Consider the following 19,502-nt stretch of genomic DNA (forward strand, 5'->3'; position numbering starts at 1 on the left):
AGATTGAATAAGTATGGTAAGAAGAAAACTTTGGCATCAGGATCGAAAGAAATCTTATTAAAAACTTGTGATACATAGATGATGATACGACATTGCTTCCTGAAAGTGAGGAAGACTCTAAGAATTTGCTGATGAAGATCAAGGACTGCAGCCTCCAATATGGATTATTACTCAATGTAAAGACCAAAATCCTCACAACTGGACCGATAGATAATGTCATCATTCATGGAGAAAAGGTTGAAGTTGTCAAGGATTTCGTCTTGCTTGGATTCACAGTCAATGCTCATGGAAGCAGAGGTCAAGAGATCCAAACGACAAGTTATTTTAGGAAATCTGCTGCAAAAAGAGGAAAGCTCTCAAGGAGATGGATTGACACGTGGGCTACAAAGGAACAATTGTGAGGATGGTACAGGACCAGGCAGTGTTTCTGTCTGTTGTGCATAAGGTCCCTATGGGTCGGAACTGACTCTGGCACCTAACAACAACAGAAACAATATTATAATCTTATGGGATTTGAAATATTATAATCTTATGGATGTTGCCTGAATGGACCTTATGTGGTGCATAGCTTTATACATACACACACACACACCACACACACACACACACACACTTCTTATTTTCCCAGAGAAGATCTGAGGCTAGCAGTTAGGTGACAAGCAATTTTATTTTGCAAAACAATCACTATACAGCAACAAATACATTTGCAAATTTGATTGGAAAACATGAACTAACTACAACCAGCCATTGAAGAAGTGCCTTTCTATGGTAACAGGTTTTAGAATTTCAGAAGAAAGAAAACCTCACAGATTTGTCGTGGTGTGTTGGAACCTTGAATCCCAGCATACAGAGTATACTTTTTTGTTGATCTTTTTTTCCTTTTTGCTAAAGTTGAAGCAATTTTTAATTTTTTTAATGGTTGGTTTCTGAGTCTTTAAAACATTTTTTTCCCTGCGGGGAGACCTGGCCTCAACCTGCACACAACCAGGTCAAACATTCTAGGTGTAAAAGTACACACATTGTGGATTTCCACACATCAATCTTGAAGGAATGACTGGAAATTGCCTTTTGCAAGCAAATGCAAAGTTTACACTACTTTCAATCATGAATAGTTTCTTTTCTTTCTTTATGTGGAATGAAAAACAGGAGACACGCTATGACAGAATCTAGCACACTCTGACTATTTCTGCAGTAACACTGACAGGTCATCTTTTGGCCAGTGGTCCCCCTTTCTGCTGTGTGACTTTGAGAGCATGGAGAAGGCCTGCCACAATCAGTAAGTTCTTCCATTTCACCCGTCCTCTCTTCTGCTTTCTTCAGTCACACCTCCCTGATAGGTTGTATGGGTGTCTTCTTTGTGGGTGGGAATTTGGCCCATCACCCTGCTGGAACTCAGCAGGTGAATCCAGAGAGTTGTTCCTAAATGAACATGGCCCTGAAACTCATCATGAACCCGGATCATTCCTGCATCCATATAAAGTACCTGATTCGCAAGTGCAGGAGACCCCAAGAGAGTGAGTCCACTTGAGGAGTTGGCCGTGTAACTCTTTACCCCTCTGGATTGCTCTGTATCATGAAACAGCTTCTCAAAGGCTAAAGCCGAAGAGAACCTGGCACTGGTCGATCTAGAAGGGGAGCTTTGACGTCTTCCTTTCTAGATCAGCGTATGTGTCCCCACCAAAGTGGTGCTCAAAAAGCTTAATGTGAGTCGTTACCTTGAGAGAGAAGGCTAGATGGGTTCCACCCTCCACACCCAGGAGAAGACATGCAAATGATCAGGTCCTTTTGGTTAGAACCCCAATCCCATAGAAAACAAGGATATGTATTCACTGTAGAACTTGGTGGTGATTGGAAACACCTATTTTTTTTAATACCAGATCTAATAACTTCGTGGCTCATATAATCTTGATTTTGAACATGTATTTCAGGAAACTGAGTTCAAATGTTTTGAGCATCTTCACTGTCTTAATTTTTATAAATATCTAAACATTTAAAAAATGCTTGTTTTACAGGTTAAATCTGTTCTAACTAGCAGTTAACTTCTTTCCCCAGAACTGTAATGACTATCTAACACATATCAGAACACGTAAGAAAATACCGTGAGTCTCCGCACAGTTATTTCTTCTTTTTCTATTTCCAGATGTATTTCATCTAATGAACTAATGAATAAATTGCCTGGACTAGAGAAATCAAGCCTTACAGCAATTACAAGGCAGGCACATCCAGACTCCTACTTGACAGTTTCTATGTTTCTGACTGTCATATAAAATAACTGATTTTTAAATGGCCTTGTCTCTGCATCTGCTGGTTTTTCCTTTCATGCGCCTCGATCTCCATGATGTCAATCCATGCTCATTCTTCCCCCTTCAGATTTGGGAATTGATTTGACTTAAAGGATCCACCTACCTGACCAACTGCCTTTCACTGTTCAGATTCCGTTTACCAGCCCTGAGCAAGAAGAATGGCAGGAAAATACCTTTAAAGAACTATCCAGCCATCCCTCCCTGTGGCTCATGGCTCTATGCAGGTCACTGGCTACGCCACTGCTTGCCTGTAAGTCTAAGACAAACCCTGTGTGAGAGGAACTGATTAAGTGATTTATGGCCTGGACTGCATCTAAGGTCAGAAAATAGAATTTTCTAGTGGTAAACGTACTACGAAATCAGTGTTCTTTCATGGAATATAGTGTTGGAATCCGGAAAAACTGATTTAGTTATCTGCATCTACTATGTAATATTATTTTTTTCTTTCTGATCAAGCAAGCTTGATTCTGGGCAGGGTAGTTAAACTTCATCTACCAGAGAATTTAAGAAGTAGATAGTACTCTTATTTGGAAGAAAAAAAATGGAATATCATGTCCCTGACTTTCACTGTGGGTTTCAACTTTAGCAAATGAAAAAAAGAAAAGAAAAAGAAATCTTAAGAAGTCTGTTTTGTAAATTATTATAGGAATAAAACCCAAGCTATTAAAATGGAAAGACAACCATATCTTAAGCCAACAATCCGTAGACCCGTTTACGTATAATGGGACCCACCCCCCACAAGCTCCATGCTGGAGAAAAACAAAGAAAAAACATTTTTTCCCCCAGCATCATGGGAGAGACTTGTATCTGGCACTAAAACAGGGTTACAGCTTGGAGTTGTTACAGAAAGCAACTTCATGCTAGCATTTTTGTCTTTTTTTTTAAATGTCTTTTTTTTTTAAGTAGGGAAAGAACCCGGCTAACATCTACTTTCACATACCTAAAACTGCAACACCGAAGGGTGCAGGAGACACAGATGCTGTGAATAAAGAAGTATAATATTCAAGTGTATGAGGAAGTATCACAAATGGCCACAGAGAAATATATATATTTATATCTCTAATACTGTATCAAACAGATGGAAAGGGGGTGTGAAACTGGTAGTGTAGACAGAAATCTAGCCAATCCACTGACATTCTAATCAGACAAGAGTCCATCATAATGCAAGTGCTTCATTCCTAAGCGATGCACTTTCACACCGCTTTCTCCACCACAGTTCAAATGCTTTGCAGCTAGTTTTTAATTAGTTAAATAATTTATTGGTTTCACTTATACTCTGATAGAATTATCCAGGTCCCAAATGTTAATAACTTAATTGGATCTTTCTTCCCATTTATACAAAATAACATTAACAAAAAACTGTTATTTCTTACATGCTCTTTCCTTCCTGCAATCAGACTTCTTGATTGAATTTAACCTGTAAGAAGTTTTCATGGGCAGCTTGTATTGTATTTTTTTCACCCATAAACAGAATAGGGAAAGGAGCAGTATGGATTTTAACAAGGCCTTTCAGAGTGTAGTGAGTAGCCTTCAGGCACATGAAAGGTAAAATGCAATCTTAAAAATCATAATACTCCATGCAAAACAGAGCAGAGCAAAAAAATAATCGTCTGATTGTACCCATGTAAAGCCAGCGTCTTTTTGTTGCAAATGGAAATCAGGTCAACTTCTGCAGATTCTACTCGTTTGTTTTTTATAAAATTATAACAATGACTACCGTGTGGGGATGAGGTTATTTATTTTATGGTTTGTAAAGGATGACTGTAACACTTGCACAGAGCCTGCTCCTGCCAAAGAGCTCCTGCCTACATAGCATGACTTCAGTGCTCAATGGGAAATATTCACAAGCCCTGCTTAGCGAGTGCGGCGGTGACATCTTCCGCCAAAGTGGCGAGCTGTGGGGATTCGAGCAGGTTGATGCTTCCCGAAGAGGACACGTTGCTGAGACGCCGAGGTGACGCCACACTGGATCTGCCTGGAGACTGCGTAATGATCTCCGCCCCGTGGTCCACACGGGCCTTAGCATGCTCGCGGAAGTTCAACTTCTGGCTGTCAATCTGTTCAAGGCAAGCATCAATTCATTAAGCAAGCATCTGAACTGGCCCTGGCGCTTTCTCTCTACGCCAGAGCTGATTAATATGATTTCTACACAGCGCAGTGACTCGCACTTCTTATTGGTCTTGGTTTTCAATCTGAGACTCATTTGATGAAGTGTATAGCCGAAGAATGTGGGGGTGGGGAATGACACTTTTTTTTTTTCCCTCAGGACTGTGTTGCTTACCTTGACATTGCCACCCCCCGGTACGTGGTGAGCATTGTCGAGCGAACCGACTTTAGCTTGGGCCTTTTCTTTGAAATCCAGTTTTACGCTCTCAATTTTCACACGCCCACCACCTATGCAGGAGAAGCGAAAGGTTTACATTGCTAAATGTCTTGCTTACGTGAAATCTTATATTTGGGGTGATCATTTCCCATATAGATCAGTGGCCTATATCCACTGCTGTCAAGGAGTCCATTCCTACTCATGGTGACCCTATGGGGCAGATGGCACCTTAAGGTATCTGAAAGTGTAAATCTTGACTGGAGCAGACAGCCTCATTTTTCTCTCTCTAAGCGGCTGGTGTGTTTGAACCACCTACCTTATTGGTTAGCAGCCTAAAGCTTAATATATAGCACCATTAAGTCTCCTGAGGTGAACCCTAGAAAATCACAGATTCAATCAACTCTACTACCCCTCTGATCATCGTTCAGAGTTACAAATGACTCATGAAAGGAATCTTCTAGAAATGTTAGCCTATACCAAATGCCCCATACCAATCAAGATAATGGCATCTACCTCATGTTGCGATGTGTGTTGCTTTACATGTGGATAACCTAAGAAATCAGAAGGTTTTCTTTCTTATCAGTATCACAAAAACTCTAAAATGACACAGTGAAAACAGTCTCTTATGCCTAAGGAAGCAAATTACATTGAAACGGCTCTTCTTTTAGTTAACAGGTCATTGGGCAAGGACATTTAGGCTGTTCATTTGGAAATGTGCATCATTGATTGCTTGACTGATGGAATGAGTCAGGAGTGAAGTCATTTAGAACTAGTCAATGTTAAGAGTACTCATTTTAATTAGCAGTTGGAGTGAAAGGAAGAGAATCTCAGATCTTTTTCTGGTGCAGACCCTGTAGGGCACACTTGACACTGACGTCAATCGGATGGCATTGAGGCAGGGTGCCATTTTCCAAGTGCACCTCGTCTGAAAAATTCATAGGTCGCTATTCAACTAGATTCGACTAGGGTGCTATGGGTTACATTGCAGTGTGGTCTTCCTGATCGCTCAAATGCTGGAGTTCTACACTGAGTAGGTGTTTGCTGGTCTGTGGCCTGCCAGCGACCATTTCTGAACACCTGATGGCTTTGACTTGAACTCACACTAGATTAGTTATTTTTTCCTGTTCATTGTCACTTGAGAAATTTACTTTCATTTTCATGAGCATCTTTTTCTGGAAGTTCAATCATGAATGATATTGACTCTCTACTAACATAGACTTTGTCTTGGGATTTTGATCTTACAAATACCAGGGATGCTATGAAAACATAGAAAATAATTCCATTTTGAATTCTTTTTATGTACCGAAGAGAATTTTATATAAAGGGTAAGTGTCCATTAAGAAAGCATCCAAAACCCATTGATGTCCAAGTCCAGAAGTCCAACATTAGGCCATTTTGAATTATTGATGCTCCCATAGCTCAATGAGCGGTGAGGTAAGACTTTTTTTGTGGCTTTTTAAAGCCTGTGATATTTCTCCCATGCATTGCTTAGACATTTATATCAATATCTAGTTATCTGACAGTGGGTTTAGTGAAGTTTTACAGGTTTAGTGGGTTTTATTCTGAAGAAACACCTAATCATACTTCTGAAGATTCAGCATGTGCATAATGTTCTTTAGTTCAGGTTTATAGGACACATGCAGTTGTCCTTCATACAAAATATAACTATTTGCAAGGAGTATTATTCTTTCAACATTTAACCTGTCCAAGTGAGTGTCACTTGTTAGAATGGAATTAATATGATTCATAATGATTCATTAATGTAATCATTAAATTAGGATGCCTGGTTTCTAAATAGATGACATTAATTTCTTTGGCATATGAGTTCTTATTTGTTTTGGTAGTCTTGGATATAAATTGCTGAAGTTTTATTTTATGGTTATATGTTAGATCAATATAGATCAACTATTTATGTATTATATATATATGTATTTATGTAACTTCATTGAATTGTTTTTGTTGAATTGTCTTTGGGGTAAATTTTCAACAACTTTGTTGAATTGTCCTTGGGATAAAAAATAGTAAAAACCCAACAATAATATAATGCTGACCCAAAACAAATTCAGAAAAAGAACTCTGAGAAGGCCATTTCTACTAATGCCTTACTAGGGAAGCACAATTGAATTCAGAGACCTTTGGTTCTGAAGAATTCTGAGCTTCCTACATCCTGAAGTGAAGTGGAGAAGAAAAAATATTTCCATTTGTGCCTCCAGGTGTTGCCTTTTGTTTCTCCTTAGTGATTCCATATTTTCAAAGTAACTCTGTGCAAAGCTTGCTGTTAGTCAAGGATGATTGTGCTAACATTTCTGTTTCAGTTATTACAGAAGAGCTAGATTTAGTAATAGGTGGGAGTCCATGACAATAGTCTTTTATGACCATATCTTCACAGGATGTTTCCTTGCTACGTAAGTTATTTTTAGGCAAAATTGACTAATTGTATGCATCCTGTCTAGAATGAAAAGAATCTAGCATTTTCCTTAGTATTCTGGAGGAAATAAACAATAGGACCACGTATTTCAGAAATGCTTGCTGACACAGCAATGCAAAGTCAACCAGGTGTTTGTAGGCTTGGGTTTCTGACATGGAATTAAGCAGGGCACGAGACCACATGCCTGTACCTGGGTGAGCTGTGCTCACGACCGTTCCACCAATGCTAACCCTGCTGTCTTATGAGTGGCAGAGAGGTCAGTTCCAGAGAGGCAGCTTTGGGACAAGCAATGAGGAATCCACATATGATATTTTTAATGCCTTGATTTTTCTCTGGGAACACTAGTCAAGAGTTAAGCTTGATTTCCAGTGGATTTCAACTGATACATCTTTCTTAATTATATTTCCTTATCAGAAGTCTTATTGGGCCCAATTGTTCCTATGCCTAATTCTTAAAATTACATTTGAGATAATGATTGGTACAAATAACCTTTCACCTGGTTTGTATCCTCCGATGCTTTAACCATAGATGTTTAAATCAATTGCTTTCCTCTTGTCCTCTATAAATCAATGGTATATATACATTGTTTCAAAATATTCTCAAGAAAGGTATAATATTGGGAATTTTCTATTATTGCACATCTATAATGGTAAGATTGAGCAAAAATCAACAAAAACAAAAATACATGATAGAAAGAGGTCGAGACTTACTCTTTAAAGAGAGAAGCCATACCCTGTAAATACGCATGTACATTCTACTACACACCACTAGTGTAAAGAGAAAAACAAAAGGGATCCATTGCCAAAATAGTTGAGAAACTACTGCATTCTACCAAGGATTTACAATATTAATGATCTATTGAAGGAGCTGAGAAATTCACCAGATAAATAAACTTGTTCAGCTTTTCTTAAGCAGAATTCTTACTTCATACACACAGAAAAAGTCCCGTGAAAAATCATTGTAAATGCTGCTTACAATTAATTGATAAATGCTAGAAGGTAATTTATAAACTACATAGTCCAATAAGCTTTTTTTGAAATATATAGTCTAAAAAACACTTTTTATATGTTGTATACATTAAGACAAACTCATGTGAAATGACTTCTAATTTCTTAACCTGTTCTATGATATGAAGCTGCTTCTTAGTAATTTAGTTCACTTCCCTAAATGAAGACGAGATTTTTAATGTAGTTTTTTCTAGTAAAAGCGTAAAGTATCAGAATTTTAAAATATCCTTCTAATGAGGTCATGCACAGCACAAATATATTTGAAATTTACTGACCCTAATAAATGTTTCTGAGCTTTCTAAAAATTAGTAATTTACCTGGCCTGTGGCGGATATTCTTCAGAGAGCCACATTTGGATGTCACATGACTTAGGTCGATCTTCTTGGTAACGATTTGTACCTGTGTGAATCACATAAAATAATAGGCTTGAAGTACTTTTGACATGGAAAATAAAAACTGAATCTCATACAATCAAGAAATATATCTAAATTCACAGCACATAATCCGAAGGCCTTACTTAAGCGCACACACACACACACGCACACGCACACACACACACACACGCACACACGCACACACACACACGCACACGCACGCACACACGCACACACGCACGCACACACACACGCACACACACACACACACGCACACACACAAATAGTCCCCAGATCTTCCCAAATATTTGGATAAGAAAGAAGGTCCCAAATGAAAGACAATCCTGGAACCGAAGTTCTGATTAGTTCAAAAGAGATCATGTCACAAGGGACAGCAACCCCTGGAGGAATGTAGCACATTCACTCAGAGAACTAAGCTGCATCGTGTTAAATCTTTCTGTAAGCAAAGAGCCAGTAAAAGAAGAGCAGGAAGGTAGACGAAAAGCTTTACAGAACAGTGAACGACATTACCCAGAGATGCAAGGAGGACGAGCAAGCAAAAGCAAGCTATCATGATGCTGTCCTAAGGTATAATTAAGGTGCCATATTTTTTTTTGGAAAAGGGACTTTTTGGTGTACACCAATTTATAAAATAAATTTTATAGCAGTACTTTTTCTTCATGGCATGTAAACAACATTTCTCCATATTTGTAGCAGGGCCCACCTGCCCACCTGCATTGGTGGTATGAGTTCTAAATCACACAATCTGGAAAGGGAGCCAAGGTATGTGAATATTTTTAAAAGGAAAACTTTAGAGAGACGTTTAAGGTTATGGTTTTATAGTTAGAATTTTCCTGACTTCCTGTAGAATCTCTATCCCTATCGGTCCATTGCCACTTAGCACTCTTGATCAGCAATGTCTTTAGGGCTGGGTAGCTGGTTCATCCTCTGATTGTCCCTATTTATTTAGCCGGGCTAAGCCTACATCTACAGAGCTAACACATGTGGGTATTGCAGTCAAGGCAACAGGGAGGAGCGCAAACACAGTGATACAGTATTGACTGTGATGGTCAACCCCACATCCTTCAAGGAACATGTGAGAAGGGGCAGTAGAGGTTCTTTGTGTATCAGGAGATAGAGTCTAGGAGGGGCACTTGCTTGCCTCAATGTCCTTACGCTGCTCTAAGCTCTCTCTGCCCTAGTGAGGAGTAAATAGCCCAGAGTTTGGTACATGTGGATTCTGGATTTTATACCCTGTAAATTACTTGAGTCTCAGTTACTAGATCCTGAAATTTAAGAGGGAGAATCTGTAAACATGGAGAGGACCATCCTTGATTCATCTCATGGTAGCTTGATTTTACCTGATCTTTTCGACTCAGCTCTGTTTAAGAAATGCAGTTTCCTTCCTCTCATAGACTATTATTTCCACTAAATATGAGACAGGAAAATTCTTGTCAAGACAGAGTGTACACTGGTACCTGTATCCATTCCAATTTGAATTATAGATGAAGAATGTTTCATCGGTTCTGCATGTTTCCAAATGATATCCTAACTCTCAGGAATAAGCAAGTCCTGAAGATTGACATTACACACTTCAAGTACCTTTGCCTCAACAGAAATTTAAATGGAGTTACAAAAGTGTGTGCTTTGCTGATTTCTCAGGGAAGTAGCGCATGCGACACTCCTCTACAGAAAAGACCAGCACACAATGATGGCAACTGAGTAGGCTTGTCATCCCTTGAAAACCATGGCAACACTGTCCTCTTTAGCTGAAAGTGAGATATTCGTTGCCGATCCCTACAATGAAGGATGGGCAGCCTGCCCTGAAAAGGCAAGGCTGAGAAGCCACCAGAGAAGGCAGGCGCACGGAGCAGTAGTTAGAGAAGGAAGCGTGCTGGGAGGGAGGCGGAAGAAGACAGGATGCTGCTGGCTGTGCACGTGGCTCCACACAACCCGGACAGCTTTCTCGTAGAAACTTCTACTTACATTTCCGCCCCCAGCTGAATGCGTGATGTTATCTTTGGAACCACAGCGGGACTGAACTTTGCTAAAATCGATCTTCTTGTTTAAAATCCTAACCTAAAAGGAATTGGAGGTAACTTCACTATGCGTGTTTCTTTCCATACGTTGGATAGAAGAAACCAGAACGGGCAGCCCCACAGAAGATCCGGAGTTGCTTTCATCTACCTATTTGTCTGGGAGGAAAAACTAATACCAAGAATTGAGAGCAGATCTGTCCCATCAACATGAGTTACCGACTCCCCTTCCTTGCCCACCCAAGAGCCAAATGTTCAAGACTCCTGCTGCAGGCAGATATGACCTGGGCATAATCAAAAGGACACAACATAAATACATCTTTAAAACATCTGATGGGAACTTTCAATGTCTAGACCACACTGGGATTTGAGTACACTCTCTGAAAGTGTCAGAAGTGGAGTTTATCCCACGACCTTTATGACTGTTACAGCACCCCCTTCCCCAAGAAGCACAATGCCACTCTGTGCTGTCAGCCATCTCTTCACGTGCTTGCCTGGCTGTCCGACTAGTCCACATGGCACAGGTGAGGCCCATATGTAATCCGGGTTAATTCTATAAATTGGGGCTCTGATTCGTTCAGAAAAGGTTCCCTGGCATTCTAGGAGGGTCAGCAAGAAAGTCCACACTGGCTTCATTGAAATGAGTGTATATGAGAATGACGAAGGCAAAGAATGTACAGATGTGCTTTACACAATTGATGTATGTATGGATTGTGATCAGAGTTGTATGAGTCCCTAATTAAATGTTTTAAAAAAAAGAAATAGTATAATTCCCTTGCAAGCTTGGCTCAGTGACCTTCCAAAGGACTGTCTCAGCAGGCTGCTCTAGAAGAGACAGTAGCCTTGTATGGTCAGTGTAGGAGCATTCTTTCTACTCTAGAGATGCCCGAACCAAGGCTCAGTGGGTAGCTGACTTGTACTCAGCAGTCCAGGCCTTGGTTTGAATCCAGAAGAGGAAGTATCATGTCATTTTCAAGAGATCAAGCATTCATCTTCAAGATAACCACAAATCGAGATCAGGAAAGATGCCGTCAGTCCTCTTTTAATTATTTTACCCCTCGACATGCTAAAGAAAAATCATGTTTTTAATGCTTTTAGGGGTAGTTTATAATTCTATTTTTCAAAAAAGTAACTATAGAAATGTATCCTTGGTGCTGTCACCAAGAATGGTATCACTTCTCTAGGGTATTTGCGTAAAAGAGTAGGAAATTCAAGAGGACATTTAGTCCCGAACTATTTTAAACTAAAAAAAGCCTAAGTGGTAATGAGAAGATAGCTTGTCCCTTCTAGGGAAATATCATAGACAGCTTTCTTCAGCAGCCCCAGGGAAGGGCCTCATGTCAAAACATGAATTCAGAAGACATGATGATTGGGCTATTCCTGAGGCTATGAAAAATAACAACTTAAAAATGGCAGTATCACAAAGAGCATCTAGATCTAATAATAAATAAGCTTTTAGTTTAAGAATTTCACATAAATTATAGATGCAAGTAGGTTCAGCTAGTAAAGATCGCTACATTTCAAACCTCAATGATTCTTTTCAGAAAGCATATAATTCTGATTAACAATCATAATTTTAATTATTCTCTACAAGGATCTAATAGTTTTCCTAAGAAATAAAATTCATCTGAACCTTGTTACTCACCCCTGGGGTTAATTCAGCATCCGAAATTTTCTTGAAGGTTTTAATTCAGAGATTACAGTACCAACCAAGCGACTCATTACCAAGTGCTCAAAAGCTAAATGCTAAATTTGATTCACTCGCGGAAACACTGGAAATTCCAAATTCCATTGAGCCAGTTTACTTGACTTTAACATTTAATTAACTATTTTTTGGGTGATTTGCAAAACAAATGATGCAATCCCAGAGCAGCCATGCTGCCAGCGTGATTCAGAGATGACTTACACTCGAAACATCTCAGAATCGAAAAGCTGATTTCCAACGTTTTTCCACAGATTTTCATGGCATCACAGGCTTTCTACTGAATGACTACCTTTTTGGTGGCAGATTGTGTTCAGTCTCTTTGGTTCAACAAATCATGCAACATGTTGGATGGACTTTGACATGAATTAATGGCATGCACTTTATGTCTTCCCTTACTTTCAAATAGTGTCACAACATAAAGATTTTGTCTAGAATGAAGAAGTGGATGATAGAATATATATATAATATATATATAATATAAATGATCTCTGCAGACCATGATTCACGACAGTGATTGATGGTTAAGTAAGGAGAAACAAGACCATTGGGGCACAAGGTGTTTCTAGCTCAATAACCTATTTGACCTGAGCACCCACTTAATTCATGTGAATCCCATTGATCTAGAAAAATTACAAATTACTGATTATCAAAATCCCAAGGCCCACTTACATAGAATTCACCCTTAAAATCAATCCCCAAATACCAAGTCATTAAGAATTATACCCTAAAATATGAAAATAGATGACTGCTATGAAAGTTGTGATTTCTCCAACTCCATTTTACTTTTCTCATCAAAGTTTGGAGTTGTAGTTCTTTGGCTTCTACAGATGGGCTAAAATAACAGATTTGTTAGCAAGGGGTTTTCTTTTAACTTGTTTTTCTAATAACCTACTTTAAGAAAAAAAACGATTGTCATCTTAGATACAGGCTAGAAAAAATAAGACTTTATGAGGCAAATGAACTAATTGACCTATATTCATGAAATAGTGAAAAAAATCCCCACATTTCTGTAATTATTACCCAAATTATCCCTAAACCACATTTTAATCTTTTAATCATTCGTTTCACGGCATTCTTTTTTCTTATACTATGAATACAAAATTGGGAGATGAGGAATTGGGTGCCTATATGTTCTCCTGCATATGTCACAGGGAAAGTGAAATGTGTTTGATCAGTCAGCTGGGTCATCATCTTAAGCTCTGCACTGTTCAACATCTCCCCATGTTCTGTATTTCCTGTGAAATGAATTCAGACCCCTGGGCGAGATCGCCTCAGTTTTCAGCAATTGCTACAATGCGCGCCTCCCTTTTGTTCTGCCGGTATTACATCTGGCCAGGATTACATTCCATACTTCTGTGAAATAGACCATCTTAATTCTCCTTGGCTCTAGACTCCTGTGGTCCGTGGAGTAGGGTGTCCTATCAAGGCCATTCCCCCTTTCATGTTCTTTTGGGTTAGGAGCCTGGAAGAACCTGATTTCCTAAAGTCACCTTTAAGTCAAACAGCCTAGTGGGGACTGACTTGTGTTGGGGTCCTCTGAAGAGTTACCCCTTGTGAAAAGCAAGAAATCCCGGAATGAACGGCAACTGGGTTTATGGTCAATTTTCTCTGTAAACCACTTGAGGCCCCTCCCCTAACAGTGCTGATTGATGGGTATAAGACACTGGAGGGTTTCTCCTCCTGGAAACATTTTTGACTGTAGTTGAAATGTTACCCTGCTTTACAAATGGTATTTTCAATACCATTTTCCATTGGTATTATTGGATAGCATGAGTTTTATTTTAATAGAGTGAAGCCTTTGTTTCTATTTCTAGGCTTATTCCTGTGTTTCCTTTATGCTATTATCCCTTTGGAATGCCCTCATTCCAAGTCCAGCCTGTAGGAGTAGACTGTACTTTAAAGTTCAGCGCATTGATCCCTCTAAAGAATTTCAATCTCAGTGGTTTCATGCTTAGTAAAACAGCAGGTCAGCAAAACCAAACGAACCGTCCAGTAGATGGACTGACAGCGGCTGAAACAATGGGCGCAGACATTCTAACTGTGAGGATGGCACAGGACTGAGCAGTGTTGTGTTCTGTTGTGCATAGGGTTGCTATGAGCTGGGACAGACTCTCCTAATAATAACAGTGGTATTATGCAAATCTTGGCACCTTATTTGCATAAACGGTGGCCTTTCACTCATGCAAGAGCCATATAAAGAAGTGAGAATTATAATATGTTGTCATAATTAAGAAATAAATAACAATTAATTTAGCCTATGCCAGGGGATAGGCCATGTGAAGGAAGGGCACTGTAGTGCCACTGATTTCATTTAGCCTCATACTGACCCACTAGGAGAGGGTAGAATGGCTCCTTAGTGTTTATGAGACTACATTTCCATGGAAGCAGACAGCCTCGGCTTTCTCCCTAGGTTACAACTTGTTCACACTGGGAGGGTTTCAATAACACTTTAACTGTTTTATTCTATCCTCGTGCTGCCATGTAAAGATCTGCCATTGTACTCTCTCTCTCTCTCTCTCTCTGAGTTTAATTGCTCATGTAGACAAATTAATTTTTTTTTCACTAAAATGGGGTCACTCTAGGAAAACATAGGAAGAAAAACACAGGCTTGAGTCGAGGCAAGAGGAAATCTTTCTAATTAGAGATTAGACAGAATAAAGAACCAAACGCAGCCAAAGAAAAGCTAACATAAATTTTAGGAAAACAACCTATAATCAAAGGAACGAAATCCTCATGTCAATTTGAATTTGGTGTAACGTTAATTTTAATGTGGTAATGTTTCTGCTTTTTAAATCAAAGCACCTAAGCAAGGGCTCTATGTTGGTAGAGTACCAGGTTCTGTTCTTGGCTGGCCCCCAGCACATTCTCTTCTCAGAGCTGCGCTGCCTGTGAACCACGCTGCAGCACCAGCACGCTCTTCCTCCATCGGAATGCTTTGGTGAAAGGGTAACCCACAGTAACACTTGGCTCACATCACACTACCGTGCAGGGTTGAAGCTTCTCTTTGGATCTGCATCATTTCTCCTTTGTACATTATAAGAACCCCCTTTTGGCCCTCTCAAATGCATTTCTTATTCTATAACATTCAGCCTTCCCGAAAACTATTGTCACCACCTCAACAGACCAACGAGGCATCACACACTACACCGCAAGAAGGTTGCACTCTCTATTCCCAAAGACCCCAATTCTCTAACACAGCTGATACCTGCCTGTGGTGACCTTGCAGTCTGGTTACAATACCGTCGGGCATGTTAACAGTCTAGTCCAATCAGAATAATAATTACCCTTGCTACATGGACCAAGAGTCTACTCACAATGAGCGATATCAAGTGTGAATAATACATATATTTATGTATTTAGAAATGATAGTTTACATAAGCATGCACAGTTCCACAGAACTCTAAAGGGACAAGAGAAGTTGGAGGATCCATTGTTACATTGTTGTACCCTTGGGGAGGCTCCCACCTATAGCGCCCCTGTATAACATAATAAAAATGCTTCTCAGTCCTGCACCAGTTCCACAATTGCTGTAATGTTTGACCAAGTTGTGTCAGCCAGCCTGTTAATATATCTCACTGAAAGTGCTCTCGTTTGCTGAATCTACCTTGGTATCCTTTTCCTGGGACTGGTCCCTTCTCATAATCTGTACAAAGTAAGCGAGGTGAAATATTGCTTTTCTCACTTTTAAGGAACATTCTGGAATGATCGTTTGTTTTTATGGTAATCCAAATATATTTTTTGCTAACACCATAATTATAATTCAAGGGCATCGCTTCTACTCCAGCCCCTCTGTATTATTGTCCAGCTTTCTCCGACCATAGGAGAAGGCTGAGAGTGCCATGGGTTGGGTCAAATGAGCCTTAGCCTGAAAGTCAGCTCTGTGCTTTTTAATAGTTTAGTGATAGTTTGAGCAGCTCTTCCCAAGAAGAGCATTTGGTTTTCTAATTGCTGCTTTTGTGAGAGTTAACTGTAGGTCCAAATAAAATGAAATCACTGGCAACTTCTATATTGTCACTTTTTATGAAGTGTTGCCGATTGCTCTAGTTTGAAGAATTTTTGTTTTAATACCGCAGGCTGTGTATAGTCTTTGAGCTTCACCAGTAAGTTGCATCAAGATCTCTTTGCTTTCAGTAAGCAAGGTGGTTTTATCTACATATCCAAAATAATTAATGAGTCCTCCTCCAATCACGATACCACAAGCTGTTTCATATCACCCGTTTCTTGGATTATTTGTCTACACATCGTGTACACATTGAATGATCTTGGTGAAATAAAATAACTTTGAAGCACAATGTTCTCAATTTTAAATCAGGCAGTCTCCCTGTTTCTGTTAAAAATCTGTCTCTTGGTTTATGTACAGAAAGTAGAAACCACGTGAAAAATTGGTGGTTAAGAAATAATATGCACCAACTATCATGATCTGAATTCTACCTTGCAAGTCTGGATAGAGCAGAGGTTGTACACTGGTGCAGATGGGAGCTGGAGGCACAGGGAATCCAGGGTGGATGATACCTTCAGGACCAGGGCTGTGAGGGGCGATACTGGGAGAGTGGAGGGTGAGTGGATTGGAAAGGGGGAACCGATTACAAGGATCCACATGTGACCTCCTCCCTGGGGGACGGACGGCAGAGAAACGGGGGAAGGGAGACTCTGGATAGGGCAAGATATGACAAAATAATAATCTATAAATTATTAAGGGCTCATGAGGGAGGGGGGAGTGGTGAAGGAGGGGGAAAACAAGAGGACCTGATGCAAAGGGCTTAAGTGGAAAGCAAATGCTTTGAAAATGATTAGGGCAAAGAATGTACAGATGTGCTTTATACAATTGATGTATGTATATGTATGGATTGTGATTAAGAGTTGTATGAGCCCCTAATAAAATGTTTTTAAAAAATAAAACATAAAAAGATAAATAATAGTGATGACTGAGGAAATAATTTTTAATGGAAAGGACATGAATACATTTCATCCTCAAATCCACTGGCACACATACTCAAATCACCCTTCCAGGGCAGCTGGAAGGAAGTCTCCAGAGCGCAACAGTGGCGGTGAATGCTGCTGGAATGAGTAGTTGAGCCTTTAATGTTCCCTGTTATTTCCTTAGCCCAGGTTCTTAGGAACTCCAAAGAAGAGTGAACCAAGTCAGTGAGGAAAGCAGTTTTCTACTGCTAGAAGAAGAATGGTTTCAAACAGACCGTGGTAGCCATTGTACACTCCTACTCGACGTGACTGAAATAGGGAATGATCTGTTCTATGTATTAAATCCTAACTAATTACAAAAAAGAAAGTAGCTTTCTAAAGAGTCTGCTCAGTTGTCTGTAAGCAGCCCCTCGTCCTGGCTTGCCTTGTGAAAGAGGGACAAAGGAAAAGAGCCTCCACAGGCTCTTAATCTTTGGAAATGCTAATTGATATTTTTTCATATTCATAAACAATATTTTGGAGTTTAGGACATTTTTCCTTATTGTTTCAAAACACTAACATAAATGGTAGTTATCAAAGAATCATAGCATAAAACAGGACCCCTGATCAGAGAGAGTTTTCAGTTTGACTTTGACACACACACAAAAGTCAACAAAACAAGCCCTGTCAACATAATGTAATGGATTGTAGTGAAGCGATTTCCTTCCCACTGGGCTGATTGGCGGTATTTTAAAGTTCATGGGGGTATTTGATTACTCCTTTTATTCCTGGCTCCCAGGAGCCCTGGTGGCACAGCAGTTAAGCGCTCGTCTGCTAACAGTAAGATCGGTGGTTTTCTCAGCGGGCTCTCTGCTGGAGAAAGCTGCGGCATTCTGCTGCTTGCCAGACCACAGCCTCGGGAACTTAGGAGGCAATTCTACTCCATGAGGGGGAATCCACTTGACAGTAGGTTAAGGAGATGAAAAGAAATGGCTTGGAGAAAGTTCAAACGGAATAAGGGCAAGCTACTGGGGAAGGTGATGGAAGGGGACGTGTCCTCCTCTCTGCCCGAGTTTTAGAGAGCATGTCGTTTCTCCTACTCACCATTGTGCTGGGCTGTCCCCAGCATTGTCTCAGTACATAATTGAGGAAGTAATAAATATATAAATAAGAATAAAGTTGAAAATCAGCCTTAGCCCTTCTTTTCAGTCTGTGTATTTTATAAACCTGCCCTGGTGGCTTAGTGGTTAATGCATTGGGCTGTTAACCACAAGGTCAGTACTTCTACACCACCGGCTACTTCTCCATGAGAAAGATGGAGCTTTCTACTCCTCTAAAGAGTTACTGTCTTGGAACCTCACCGAGGCAGTTCTCCCCTGTCCTTTAGGGTCACAATGAGTCAGCGTCGACTCGGTGACAGCAAGTTTGGTTCTTGGTATGTTCATAGCTCCCAATAGGCTTTCACAGTGGTAACATCATCATTTTATATAATGGGGGAAATTGAGCTCTGTTTCACTATAATTCATTAGCTGCCTTGAGAATGACTTCTATTTTCATCTTTGAATATAAAATTGAAAGTAAGCTATTGAAATTAGCATATAAAAGACCTATAATAGGTCTCAGCACAATGCTTAAAACTTTAAAAAGAAAATATAGAAGAGATTCCAATCTACTTTTCAGTACCTTCAGTCCCTCAATCCTCACCCTTCATTGCCCCCTGCTGCCTATTACGTTCCCTTTCTACTTCAGAAATTCTGCCTTTAAAAAAACCCTCAGCTTCAGCTTTTGATTTTTGTCCTCAACATGTCCAGAATGAGTATAATACCATACTGAATGTCCTTTGACCATCTATGATGCAAAAATGCTATCATGTCACTTAAGGTAATATCAGTTTAGTTCAATGAATGGCAGTAATCCCTAGACTGCTAATTCACACCCAGCAGCTGCTCCATGTGCGACAGTTAAGGCTACCTGCCTCCATGAAGAAAGATGTACAATCTCAGGAATCTGACAGGGAGTCAGCATGAGTGAGAAATGATTCAGTGGCAGTATGTTATAGACAAAAAACAAGGAGCTCTGGTGGCACACTGGGTTAAGCATTGGGCTGCCAACCCAAAGCTCAGGGATTTGATTTCACCAGCCCTGGGGGCAAGACGAGACAGTCTGCTTCCATAGAGATTTATAGCCATGGACCCCCAATGGAGTCCTATGGGGAATCCCACTTGAAGTCAGTTTGGTATATTAAAAAACAAGCATAGTGTGGTTTCTTTTCCAAAAACCAGAAACTGGGTGATTCTAGAGTTCAGCACCTAAGGTCACACAATAATGTAATATAAGAGCTGAACCAAAAACTCAGCCTTTAAGTCTCATTCCAATACTCTTTAAGCCAAAATTCTCTGTGGCCCAAACATGTGGCTCATAGAATTT

General features: G+C 39.9%; 1 protein-coding gene across 27 annotated transcripts in view; it reads right to left on the reverse strand.

Annotated features, from left to right (window-relative positions):
• Positions 1–762: 762 nt before the first annotated feature.
• The window catches only part of MAP2 (microtubule associated protein 2), an 81,135-nt gene continuing 62,395 nt past the window's right edge, over positions 763–19,502 (reverse strand). For 22 of the 27 annotated variants that reach the window (XM_075529591.1, XM_075529589.1, XM_075529579.1 and 19 more), the window contains 3 exons: positions 8,379–8,460; positions 4,585–4,697; positions 763–4,360 (listed from right to left, as the gene is read on the reverse strand). In XM_075529591.1, the coding sequence (XP_075385706.1) occupies positions 4,145–4,360; positions 4,585–4,697; positions 8,379–8,460 (411 nt within the window). In that variant the 3' untranslated portion in view covers positions 763–4,144. Of the gene's footprint in view, positions 4,361–4,584; positions 4,698–8,378; positions 8,461–10,421; positions 10,515–19,502 lie in introns of all 27 variants that reach the window. The other 5 variants (XM_075529581.1, XM_075529587.1, XM_075529580.1 and 2 more) reach the window with 1 other exon arrangement.

This window comes from Tenrec ecaudatus, chromosome 13, assembly GCF_050624435.1.
Source record: "Tenrec ecaudatus isolate mTenEca1 chromosome 13, mTenEca1.hap1, whole genome shotgun sequence".
Lineage (NCBI taxonomy): Eukaryota > Metazoa > Chordata > Mammalia > Afrosoricida > Tenrecidae > Tenrec > Tenrec ecaudatus.